Source organism: Myxine glutinosa, chromosome 1, assembly GCF_964187855.1.
Source record: "Myxine glutinosa chromosome 1, kmMyxGlut1.1, whole genome shotgun sequence".
In the NCBI taxonomy this organism is placed as follows: Eukaryota; Metazoa; Chordata; class Myxini; order Myxiniformes; family Myxinidae; genus Myxine; species Myxine glutinosa.
In genome coordinates, this window is record NC_136261.1 from 305,577,998 (window position 1) to 305,590,870 (window position 12,873).

The 12,873-nt window shown below is 48.1% G+C and overlaps 1 protein-coding gene across 1 annotated transcript; it reads left to right on the forward strand.

Annotated features, from left to right (window-relative positions):
- The first annotated feature begins 2,390 nt into the window (after positions 1-2,390).
- LOC137419463 (perilipin-1) lies at positions 2,391-8,332 on the forward strand. The gene is made up of 5 exons (XM_068105508.2): positions 2,391-2,513; positions 4,641-4,836; positions 5,542-5,624; positions 7,598-7,820; positions 7,899-8,332. The coding sequence occupies exons 1-5, from the start codon at positions 2,481-2,483 to the stop codon at positions 8,222-8,224; spliced, it is 861 nt and encodes a 286-aa protein (XP_067961609.2). The 5' UTR covers positions 2,391-2,480; the 3' UTR covers positions 8,225-8,332.
- The last annotated feature ends 4,541 nt before the right edge of the window (positions 8,333-12,873 follow it).

Consider the following 12,873-nt stretch of genomic DNA (forward strand, 5'->3'; position numbering starts at 1 on the left):
GTTGGTTGCGTTTGTGGTTCTGTCTATTTGTCTGTTTGTCTGTCTGTTTGTCACCACCCTACAGGTCACAATTTTCTACGTATTTTTACGAAACTTCACCAAATGGTAGAGTTGGTCATAAGCAAGAAGACTATTCGTTTTGGGGTCAAAAGATCAAAAGGTCAACATAGTCCAAAGGTCACCAACTTTGCCAAATTCCTAAAATCCTCAATTTTCATCCGATTGACTTGAAATTTGAAGAGGACTTGCATATCTGGTCACTGAATTCAACCACCAAGTATTTCTGAGGTCAACATAGGCCAAAAGGTCAACATAGGCCAAAAGGTCAACATAGGCCAAATTTCTAAAATCCTCAATTTTCATCCGATTGACTGGAAATTTGAAGAGGACTTGCATATGTGGTCACTGAATTCAACCACCAAGTATATTTGAGGTCAACATAGGCCAAAAGGTCAACATAGGCCACATATCTAAAATCCTCAATTTTCATCCAATTGACTTCAAATTTGAAGAGGACTTGCATATCTGGTCACTGAATTCAACCACAAATTATATTTTCGGTAAACTTAGGCCAAAAGGTCAACATAGGCCGAATTTCTAAAATCACCAATTTTCATTTGATTGACTTGAAATTCTAAGAAGATTTACATATATGGTCACTGAATTCAACCACCAACTATTCTTGAGGTCAACATAGGCCAAGTTTTTAAAATCCTCAATTTTCATCCGATTGACCTGAAAATTGAACAGCATTTGCACATTGAGTCACTAAATAGGGAAACTAACTATTTTTGAGGTCAAAAGGTCAAAGGTCAACTCAAGGTCAACCTTCCAAAATCATCATTTTTTATCTGAAAAATCGTCACTTTTCATCCTGTTGACCCAAGCTTCGATCAAGATCGTCAATTTTAATCTTGATGAAATGGACAATTTGCTGTTCCGATGGATAACGTTTTTGAGGGGTTGGGGGGCGGATTTTGCAAGTATCGTGCTCAGCATTACGTCTTCTTGTTTGTCTGTTTGTCACCGGCCTACAGGTCACAATTTTCAACCGATCTTCACAAAACTTCACCAAATGGTAGAGTTGGTCATAACCAAGAAGCCTAATGTTTTTGGGGTCAAAAGGTCAAAAGGTCAACATAGGCCAAAGGTCACCAACTTTGCCAAATTTCTAAAATCTTAAATTTTCATCCGATTGACTGGAAATTTGAAGAGGACTTGCATATCTGGTCACTGAATTCAACCACCAAGTACTTTTGAAGTCAACATAGGCCAAAAGGTCAACATGGAACATATTTTCAAAATCCTCAATTTTCATGGAATTGACTTGAAATTTGAAGAGGACTTGCACATATGGTTACTCAATTCAACCACCGAGTATTTTTGAGGTCAACATAGGCCAAAAGGCTAACATAGGCCAAATTTCTAAAATCCTCAGTTTTCATCCAATTGACTTGAAATTTCAAGAGGACTTGCATAACTGGTCACTGAATTCAACCACCATGTATTTTTGAGGTCACCATAGGCCAAAAGGTCAACATAAGCGAAATTTATAAAATCCTCAATTTTCATCCGATTGACTGGAAATTTGAAGAGCATTTGCATATCTGGTGGACACTTATCCAACCAAGATATTCTGGGTTTATATTTTTAATTAATTTTCTGAAATTTGTAGAATTTGGTTTTCACTTGGAAGTTGTGGGTTATGATGTGTAAATGAAGGTGGAAAAATGTCTGAATTTATGTTTTTTATTTCCAGGCTATAAAGCAGAAAAAGGTTAAATTTTTGAAAGGGGGTGAAGACGAACAAGGAACATCTCTCGGTCACAGACATGACGTCATTATTCCACAAATTGACATTTTGATTTTATCAAATAAGTCGTGGATAGAGAAAAAGTCACGTGCTCTGGGGACATTCAGGATGTAAAGCCGGTTGTCTCCTCTGCATGAAGATGTGAACATGAAAGTCCCCTCGAAAGGAGACGGCCATTGTGTGCCGGTATCCTGTCCTGGAGATGTTGAAAGGATCCAGATGGGAAGTTTGAAGGTGCGTGGTTCGGATGGGTTGATGCATTGAACGTCAGTAATTGATGAAGCACAGGTGTAGTGGGCCAAATGTCCACCTGCCACGTGCGGGTTTTCTTGAACACCTTCAAGTACACGAGAAACACACAAATGGGGTCACGTGGAAACATCGAGGGTTTTCCATGTTTGGGTAAATTTAATTGTTTCAAATAAGTCATTAGAGGGAAATAAAATGATTATTTCGGTGAAATTTTTGATTGAAAGTGTGCTGTGGTGTGACGTCAGAGGAGCAGGTGTTTGTGCTTCTTGTATAAAAAGGGAGAAATTCATTCGTTTTGTTATTCCTTTCTCTGTGCTGTCGTTCCGGGTCTTTTCCTGGTGTTGGGCACCTTGATTGGTCCAGGTTATCCTGCTCGTTTCTGTCCCCGTGAAAGCGTTTTTTTGTTTTGAACGAGATGTCCGCGGAGGTTCAGACCGTCGGTACCAAGGTGAGTTCTTTGGTTCTTCATGTGAACATCCTGGATCGATTTCGAATGGGTTAATAATTGGGAGTGGATCATCGGCAAATCCGCGGGGAGTTAAACATGATTGGTTGTGGGTGAGTTTGGGTCGGGGTGGTGGAAGTGCTGTTTGGATTGGGTGGTGGTGGAGGTGCTGTTTGGATTGGGTGGAGGTGCTGTTTGGATTGGGTGGAGGTGCTGTTTGGATTGGGTGGTGGTGGAGGTGCTGTTTGGATTGGGTGGTGGTGGAAGTGCTGCTTGGATAGGGTGGTGGTGGAGGTGCTGCTTGGATAGGGTGGTGGTGGTGGAGGTGCTGCTTGGATAGGGTGGTGGTGGTGGAGGTGCTGCTTGGATTGGGTGGTGGTGGAGGTGCTTTTTGGATTGGCGGCTGGTGGAGGAGCTGCGTTTGGATTGGCGGCTGGTGGAGGTGCTGCGTTTGGATTGGTGGAGGTGCTGTTTGGATTGGTGCTGGTGGAGGTGCTGTTTGGGTTGGTGGAGGTGCTGTTTGGATTGGTGGAGGTGCTGTTTGGATTGGTGGAGGTGCTGTTTGGATTGGTGGAGGTGCTGTTTGGATTGGTGGAGGTGCTGTTTGGATTGGTGGAGGTGTTGTTTGGATTGGTGGAGGTGCTGTTTGGATTGGTGGAGGTGCTGTTTGGATTGGTGGAGGTGCTGTTTGGATTGGTGGAGGTGCTGTTTGGATTGGTGGAGGTGCTGTTTGGATTGGTGGAGGTGCTGTTTGGATGGGTGGGGGTGGTTGAGGGGCTGTGTTTGGATGGGTGGGGGTGGTTGAGGGGCTGTGTTTGGATGGGTGGGGGTGGTTGAGGGGCTGTGTTTGGATGGGTGGGGGTGGTTGAGGGGCTGTGTTTGGATGGGTGTGTGTGGTTGAGGTGCTGTGTTTGGATGGGTGGGTGGTTGAGGGGCTGTGTTTGGATGGGTGTGGGTGTTTGAGGGGCTGTGTTTGGATGGGTGTGGGTGGTTGAGGGGCTGTGTTTGGGTGGGGGTGGTTGAGGTGCTGTGTTTGGGTGGGGGTGGTTGAGGTGCTGTGTGGGGGTGGTGGAGGTGCTGTGATGGATGGGTGGGGATGGGGTGATGGATGGGTGGGGAAACATCCATCCTGTTTGGATAGGTGGGTCGGGGTGATGTAGGTGCTGTTTGGATGGGTGGGGTGATGGAGGTGCTGTATGGGTGGGTGGGGGTGATGGAGGTGCTTTTTGGGTGGGGGTAATGGAGGTGCTTCTTTCGTGTATCAGATGGCCAGCTCTGTCGTGCAGCCATGCCCTCGTCTCTGGTCCTACGTCAGAGGCCAGCTTCTGAATGTGGTCTGTATAGGGGGCAGGTGGTAATTATGTGTTCGGCAGTCTGCTCAGGCTCGCCGCACTCGCACGCGGCGCTGTCTGCCAGGCCCCACATCTTCAGCGATGATTTGAAGCGGCCGACCCCCGTACGTAGACGGTTCAGCAAGGTTCATTGCAGGCGTGGTAGGTGTTCTCCTACGATGCCACCTCCTGGGTCCCAAATGTAGCGGTGGGTGCGGGTGGGCCCGGCCGTTTCCCACACCTGCTTCCAAGATGCCGCCAGCCATGCGCTTCTAGACAGGTCCTCAGGGATAGAACTGAGCATCTCTTGTGTCCACCTTGTAGGGATGGCGGGACTTGAGTCTGCTTGGAGGCGCCACTATCGTTGTGGTGTTGTGCAGGATGTGCCAGTTGTGTTTCTGGGCATTCCTTGCCAGGGCGAGGATAGCAGCCTCCCGTCGGAGGCCGGCCGGGGCGATTCCCGCTAGGACTGGCGGTGCTGTTTGGATGGGTGGGTGGGAGTGATGTGGGTGGTTGGGGGTGATGGAGGTGCTGTTTGGATGGGTGGGTCGGGGTGGTGGAGGTGCTGTTTGGATAGAGTGGTGGGTGGGTGACTAACTCGGTGTTTAACCGATAACTCGCTTTTTACTGATGTAAACGAACGAACTATTCGATGAATGTTCATTTAACCTGATTGAGAAGATTAGTTTGTCCCTTTGGCACCGATCATCAATTGTTATGAAGACAATCAGCCAATCCCATAATGTTTTCGAAGTTGACATGTCCACTCTCTGTTTTACCTTCCTGTTTTTGTCCACAGAATGTCCTTCAGCGAATGTATTCACTGCCGTTGTTCAGTTCTGCTGTGGATGAGTTGGTTCAGGCCTACAAGTGTGGGAAGGAGTCGAGGCCTGGACTTCTCTCTTTTGGTAATATGGTGGAACAGGGCGTCACGAGGGTAGCTGCGATCGCCTCCAATGGGATCCAACCAATCGCTAACATTCTTCATCCACAGAGTGAGTGAATCTTTCCAGATCGGACGTGATGTCCAAACTTCTGTTTAGACATTTATTTTTACGCCTCTGCCGACTTGTTTTCGGGTTGTCCGTACATCCGTCCGTATGGGCTAAACCTCGTTTTCTCAGCAACCATTTGTCCGATTGAGACTAAACTTTCAGGGTAGGAGTGACACCCATGCAGAAGGTTTTTCTAATTGTGACGTCATAGGTCACGTGGTATGGTAGCCATTTTGGATTAAAAACAAATAATTAAAAAATTATTTCTCAAAGGGAAAAAATGTGAAACTTGGCAAATTGTCAAGTACTACCAATGGGGAACAAAAGCATGCTAATGTCATAGGTGAAGTGGTATACCAGCCAAAAATGTTTATTTTAAATAAAAAAAATCCCTTCTCTGAAACCGCTTCACCAATAGATGTGATACTTGAAAACAGCTGAAGGGATTTGAATCAAACTAGTTTGTTTATAGGACAGTGAATGAGGGCATCTACCTATTGTGGGACTATGCAGAGACATATTGGCGACAGTCGTATTGTTCTCGTTAACTTTGTGGAACTTTTTCCATTCAATTGCAATTTTTGTTTTGTGATCTATTCTGGAGAAGGATGGAGATTGTTTTGGGTAGTTTTTGAAATCGACCCCTTTGTGTTCGCCTCATCGATAAATCGATGTGATTGAGTTTCCATAATTTATTTTCTCCAGTTGAGTTTGTCGATGAGCTTGCATGCCGGGGTTTGGATCTCGTGGAAGAAAGGGTTCCGTTCTTGCACCAACCTGCAAACAAGGTATGGGGAATAGAGGCATTGATTCTGTATCTCCTTAAGGTGCTGCACCCTTTGAGACCTCATACATTTTCTCCATCTATTTGGTCTTCGTGTTCGATTTGTGGACCTTTCATGCCTTTTTTTTTTTTTTTTTTTTTTTCCTTCTTTTCTTTCTTTTCTCCCTCTAACTACAGGTCCAATTGAGACAATTTTCAGGGTAGGAGTCGCATCCATGCAGAATTATCATTTGGGACGTCATGGGTCACTTGGTATGGCAGCCTTCTTGGAATACACAAATAAATTATTTCTCAAACTGCTGAATGGAAAAAAATAAAATAAAAATTGAACCTTGGCACATTGTCAAGTCCTCCCAATGGGGAACGAAAGCATGATAATGATATAGGTGAAGTGGTATACCTGGCAAATGTTTTAATGAAATTCCTTATCCGAAAAAATCTAATTGCATGTACATTATATATGACCCATTTGTATTGAAATATCAAATTTATGACTGGTTACGTGGTGTGGCAGCCATATTAGCTTGAAAGCAAATATTTATGAAAAAAAAAATCCCTTCTGTGAAACAGCTTCACCTATCAATTTGAAACCTGTCATGGCTGGTGAAAATGTAATGTACTTGAAAACAGCTGAAGGGATTTAAATCACTTATTTTTAGGACGGTGAATATGGGCATCTACCCGTTGGGACTATGTGGAGACCTATTGGTGACAGTCGCATTGCTCGAGTTTAAATTTAATTTGTAAACTTACATGCTTTAGACTGTTTGCTTCCCAGTAATAAAATTTATTCTTTAAATACCTGTGAAAGGTTTTGAATGTTCAGACCTTTAATCCAAAACTTAATGTACAAATCTGATGCCACATTGCATGCCAATGTCTCACTATCTCTTAATATTGATCATTGAGAATGGTTTGGTGGCTTATGTTAAAATTCAGTGGAGACCCCTTGTGTTTGCAATTGGAGACATGAATACTGTTACGTTTGTGGGGGTTAGATTATGGAAACCCACAGTAAAGATAAGATTGTTTAGTTAGAGCATGGACCGTGGTTGCGTAGGAGACATCTCGATGTATTTAAGGAGGGAAACTGGAGCTTAAGATTGTTTTTTCTTCACACGAGGGGTGAAGCTGTGTTAACTTGTTCGGGATTAAGGTTAGGTCTCCCCAGTACCTGATATTCCCACTGTGATCTTGTCCCAACATTTTTACAACTACAACCAGGCCAGCCATGCAAAGCCTCCATTAAACAATACCCGTCTACTGCATGCAAATAGGTCCCGACATTGCCGATCGACAAGTAAGCCTTGCCTTGAACACTCACGCCAAGCAAAACAGCCAGGCCACACCCTGAAGTTCCTGATTGGTCGAGCGTGATTTGAAAGCGCTTTGCGATTGGTTTGGGTGAAGTCGGCACAAGAAGCTTCGAGAGGAAGAAGAGTGTCTCTCTCTCATTGTGGTTTCCGAATTAAACCCGCGCGTTTTTTCACCATCTTGAATTCCTTCATTCCCACGCGCGCCAAAGATAACGGTCATCTTCGGGGGACACCTCAGTTAAAGCTGGTTCGGCTATTCGTCCAAAGCTGGTGTTCATTGGCTACGGACAGGACAATGCATTTTGAAACTTAAATGGCACTCTTTAGAGGGCATACTTCTGCCAGGCTGAAGAGTTTACAATAGACAGGATCTGGATTTGGACCTAAACCAAAATGTAATTGGCTTGTCGCCGAATCAACTTGCCTCCCAATTTTATTTGTCTACCAAATCAACTCGTCATAAGTTGCCCACAGTTTTGAAATATGCTATCGTTTTTAGCCCCTTCACTCGATGATGAACAATCACTTGGACATTACAAAAAAAACAAAAAAACCTCTTGTAGTAATGCTTGTCCGAATTTGCCCTGATAAATGTACCTGTTGTGATCTGAGTAATTTTAATGTTTTGTACAGTGATTGGTGTGTATTTCCTTGTTTGCAGGTACTTGATGATGTGAAGAAGAACTTGCAAATTGCCCATAAACGTATGGGTGTTTTTCTGGATTGGTCCACGTCCCAGCTCGGAGTGGGTTTTGAGAGATCTAAGCAGGCCATGTTGGATGGTACAGACTCGCTACTGAAAACCAAGTTTGGACAGGTGTTTTTGTCAGGTGCAGATTCTATGCTGTCTCAGGTGGCTCGATACCTGCCAGAAGATAAGCCAGGTATGTCACTTTGTGTGGACGTGATGCTATTTTTATTTTTTGTATTTATGTAGACACTAATACCTGTGCATCCTGCAGAAGGTGAAAGTCCTGATGGAGAGAAAGTTGAACCAAGCTCCTTGTCCCTTGACTTTTACCGTCGGCTTATTGCTGTGTCGAGCAAGGCTGGGCGAGAAGTGTTCAAGAAGAGTTCTGTCGGGATCCAATGTGTTGCAGAGAGCGGGCGTGTCCATTTAACCGGCGCTTTCCAGTCTTTCAATATGGCATTTGACTCCTTCATGCACAAAGCTCAGTTGAACCAGGTGATCGATGCAACGCACCAGGACCGTGTTGATTCTGATCGCTCCAGTGATACCTGTAAAGCGTCAACTGGTGCGAAGGTTCAGGGTAAACAAGCCAAATAAGTGTTGAAGGTCTGACGGTGATTTCTTGTTACATCTGCTGAAGATGATGGTGTTTTGTTTTGTGCAGCTTCACATTTAATGCATTTGATTGGATTTTCTTGATTTGAGTGATGGAAATTAAAATCTTGTTGGAAGCGATTTGTTTGAGTTTCTCCATTTGTTCTCTTCCTTGACTTGTCATTTCGATCAAGTGTTTTTAAGGTTGAAAATTTTTATTTCTAACCTGAAAACCTTTAACGAAGCTTTGGTTGTGGCATTACCTGATTTCGATTTATCACTAGATTTAATTTCTCAAGTCCATCAATTTACATTTTCTAACATTATCCTTTTCCAAGTTAAAAATGCAATGCTCGTGTCGATATAATTTTCCTGAGGTTTAAATTGTGGGCAGACTTAAAGCTAAGCTTTAAAAATCCGGTAGTGCCCCGCTTTGGAAACGAGCATATATGGTGCCATTCAAAAATGATGTAAATATTTTTAGGGAGGCATGTACGGGCTTGAATAAACCTTACTAATTGAACAGTTAACTAAACAGTCGACCTCGATGTTAACAATTAACACGATGATTTATCTTTAGCTCTTTCACAAGCCTCGATTCAGTATATAAAAAAAATAAATGGTCCTTTAGGTCATCCTTAAAATGACTCTGCTCACCTTCCCTCTAATTCCTCTTTTCTCCCGCCTCTGGAACAAACTCCCTCACTCCCTTCAATCCCACTCCTCCCTCCAGGTCTTTAAAACAGCTGTTCACCACCATCTCTTATCTTCCCCCATCCAAAAGCTTGATCTTTTCTACCCCCGTTAATTGCACCCCAAATCCACTTTTTTGAAATATCAACTTCTTTCCTGGAAGTCCTTGCAGTGTCCTTGTTTTATACTTCTCCTCCCCAAGCCCTCTCCCTCCCATAGGTCTCCCGATGTCCTTGCTTTCAAATGTTGCCCTTGTTTCTCCCTCACCCCATCTTGTCTCCTGCTCCCTTTGTTTCATCGTCTTTTTTTTTTTCTTTTTAAAATCGCCCACCCCCCACGAGCCTCAATCTTGTATACAAAAAAAAAAGTTACCATCACTTGGGGAGCCGCCGTGCTCAATTTTTGTATTTAAGGTTATTTATCTGGTCAAATGTCATCTGGGGGGGGGGGGGGGGTATTTTATAAGTAGTGGTATATTGGTACAGATCAAACCTCAAATAGGCTTAAAATCGATAGATCTGTGGTATTTTGTGTATTTATAAAAAATTCGTCAAAGGTCGAATACAAGATATTTCACTAAAATCTGATTGCTTGAATTTTTGTTTTTCAAACGACTTTCACTAATTTTACGTAATATTTCGAATCGAAATATACAAAAGAATTTTGGATGGTACTTGTATTTTGAAATTATTTCAACTTTTCAAAACCATGATTTTGTATTTTCCAAATATCAGTTATGGTACGTATTTTCACGATAGCAGCAGAGCTGACTCAGTTGTAAGATATTCCATAGTTCATCATCGAATAAAATGTCGATCTGCAGCAACCTCTACGATCATTGTATTTACGCTCATTCGCACATACATGCAAATCTGACCTGCACGACAACACCTGCATCTCGCTATCCTGAATTTGGTTTTACATCCACCGGATGTCAATTCGATCCATTGTAATATGTTGAGTCGCAATTTAGGACATGGAGGCTTAATTGATCACCATCGAACGCATCGGAGGCAATCAGCATTGAAAATTATTTTTTCACAAATTGCTCTGGTCTTGTGACAAGCATGATGGATGGGCCGAATGGCCTCTGTCCAAACTCCATGGGTGTCTAGATATTGTGACGGCCTCTTCTTCACCCCAATACACACGCCACGCCCTGAAATCCTATATATCGATATATATAACGTGGTTCTTCGAAATAATCAGAAGGCGATTTGTGTTTCTGAGACGCGAGCCTACCTGGCGATTTGTGTTTCTACAGTGCAAGTATATAGTTCAATTAAATAAGGGGTTACTGAAGAGCCGGGGCTCTTGCTTGAGACGGACGAAGTGACGGGCAAGACACAAACTCGTCCGAGAAGATGTTTATTGTAAAAACCAACTCGGGAACTCTGAAAAGCCCGTTTATCGGGCTGCATATATACCCTAAACCAGAAAGCATAACCGAAACCGAAAGCCACGCCTCTCAGGCGAGGCGGGTATCGGTGGTCACGTGACCGACAGGTGCAAAGGATTATAACCACACGCACGGCACGCTTTGGTGGTCACGTGACCAGCCACCCCGGCGCCGAGGTTGTCCGCCGGTGACGTCACCGGCTGGAGCAAGGAGATTCTGCTGCTGGTCTCGCTTGGGGGAGCCATGGGTCGCTACACATGCCCCCCCAGAATGGACTTGATCCAGGAAGGTCAACCTGAGGGGGGTCCGGATGACCCGACCGAAACGACCCCTGGCCAGTCGCGGGGGGGGGGGGGGTCCGGTGTGGTGGTGGGTGGTCGGACGGGGGGTGCAGTGGACGGGGGGCGGCCGCGCAGCGGTGGGAGAGCCAGCCGTGGCGGCTGGCCGACGTCCATGTGGGCCGGTTTGAGGCGGTCCAGCGAAATCCGGTCCGCCCGGCCGCCGATGCTGATGATGAAGGACTTGTTGTCCCATCGTAGGACCCGGTAGGGTCCGTCGTATGGTGGTCGGAGCGGCACCCGGTGCGCGTCGTAGCGCACGAAGACGTACTCCGCCGAGCGGAGTGCTGGGGGGACGTAGGATTGGGGGTCGCCATGGCGGGACGTGGGCACCGGGGCGAAACGTCGGGCGGCCTCCTGGAAGTCCGTGCGCTGGCGCGCGGCGGACCAGGGGCTGGTGGCGTCGGGCATGAACTCGCCCGGTACGCGGAGGGCCTGGCCGTACACCAGCTCGGCTGTGGACGCCTGGAGGTCCTCTTTGGGGGCCGTGCGTAGGCCCAAAAGGACCCACGGGAGCCGGTCGGCCCAGCCGGCGTCCTGGAGGCCGGCCATGAGTGCGGCCTTCATGGAGCGGTGGAACCGCTCGCACAACCCGTTGGCCTGGGGGTGGTAAGCCGTGGTGCGGTGTAGGGTAACGCCCAACGTGCGGGCGATCACGCCCCATAGTTCGGACATGAACTGTGGGCCGCGGTCCGACGAGATGTCCGCCGGTGCGCCGAAATGCGCGACCCAGGTGGCGATGAATGCCTGGGCCACGTCAGCGGTGGTGGTGGAGGTGAGGGGCACGGGCTCCGGCCACCTGGTGGTCCTGTCCACCATGGTAAGCAGGTGGGTGAACCCCTGCGATGGGGGAAGGGGACCCACCAGGTCCACGTGGACGTGGTCGAAGCGTCGCTCGGGCACGGTGAAGGGAGCCAGCGGAGCCTGGGTATGCCGGTGGACCTTGGCCTGCTGGCAGGGTGTGCAGGCGTTGGCCCAGTCGCGGACGTCCCGTCGCAGCCCATGCCAGACGAAACGCGCCGCCACCAGCCGCTGGGACGCCTTCCGGCCCGGGTGAGAGAGGCCGTGGAGCGAAGCAAAAATGCGACACCTCCAGGTGACCGGCACAACGGGGCGAGGTCGGCCTTGGGAGATGTCGCACAGCAGGACTGTGTCCGCGAAGGGGACGTCAGCCAAGCGGAGGCCCGTGTCCGCCACCCGGAGCACCTGCACCGTGCCGACGGTGGCCTGGTCCGCTGCCATGAGGGTGAAGTCGACGCCGAGGTGGACGGCGTTGGCGCCGGCTCGATAAAGGCAGTCGGCCACGGCGTTGTCCTTCCCGGCGACGTGCCGGATGTCCGTGGTGTACTCCGACACGGCGGAGAGGTGGCGCTGCTGGCGGACCGACCACGGCTCCGTGACCTTGGCCATGGCGAAAACCAACGGCTTGTGGTCGACAAAAGCCGTGAACGGGCGGCCCTCCAGGAGGTGGCGAAAATGGCGGACGGCCAGGCACAGCCTGAGGAGCTCGCGGTCGAAAGTGCTGTACTTCAACTCGTTGGGCAGGAGTTGCCGGCTGAAGAACGCGAGCGGCTGCCAGGCCCCGTTTACCCATTGTTCATGAACCGTGCCCACGGCGTAATCGGAGGCGTCCGTGGTGAGGGCGATGGGAGCATGGGGTACCGGGTGGGCCAGCAGCGTGGCATTGGCGAGGGCCCGTTTCGTGCCGGTGAAAGCAGCGTCCATGTCCGTGGACCAGACGACGTCACGCTTCGCCGGCTGGCCGCGGAGGGCGGTGTACAAGGGCCGCATGAGTTGCGCAGCTCGGGGCACGAAGCGGTGATAAAAGTTCACCATCCCGAGGAACTCCTGCAGCACCTTGACGGAGCGGGGGCGCGGGAAAGCGGCGATGGCCTCGACTTTGGCCGGTAGCGGCACAGCGCCGTTCCGGTTGATGCGGTGGCCCAAAAAGTCGATCGTCGCCGCACCAAAGTGACATTTGGCCGGGTTGACGATCAAGCCATGCTCGCTGAGGCGGCCGAACAGCGTCCGGAGGTGGAGGAGGTGCTCGGCTCTGGACGTGCTGGCGACGAGGATGTCGTCCAGGTAGGTAAAGAGGAACGGCAAGTCGCGCAGCACGCCGTCCATCAGGCGCTGGAACGCCTGTGCCGCGTTTTTGAGGCTGAAGGGCATCCGGAGGAATTCGAAGAGGCCGAAAGGTGTAATAACGGCCGTCTTCGGGA

What these genes read in the sequence shown, in the direction of transcription:
- LOC137419463 (XM_068105508.2), top strand. Translation starts at nt 2,481, where the DNA reads ATGTCCGCGGAGGTTCAGACCGTCGGTACCAAG. An exon ending in TTCAGACCGTCGGTACCAAG is followed by an intron (nt 2,514 to 4,640) that starts GTGAGTTCTTTG and finishes TTTTGTCCACAG; the next exon opens with AATGTCCTTCAGCGAATGTA. An exon ending in TGCACCAACCTGCAAACAAG is followed by an intron (nt 5,625 to 7,597) that starts GTATGGGGAATA and finishes CCTTGTTTGCAG; the next exon opens with GTACTTGATGATGTGAAGAA.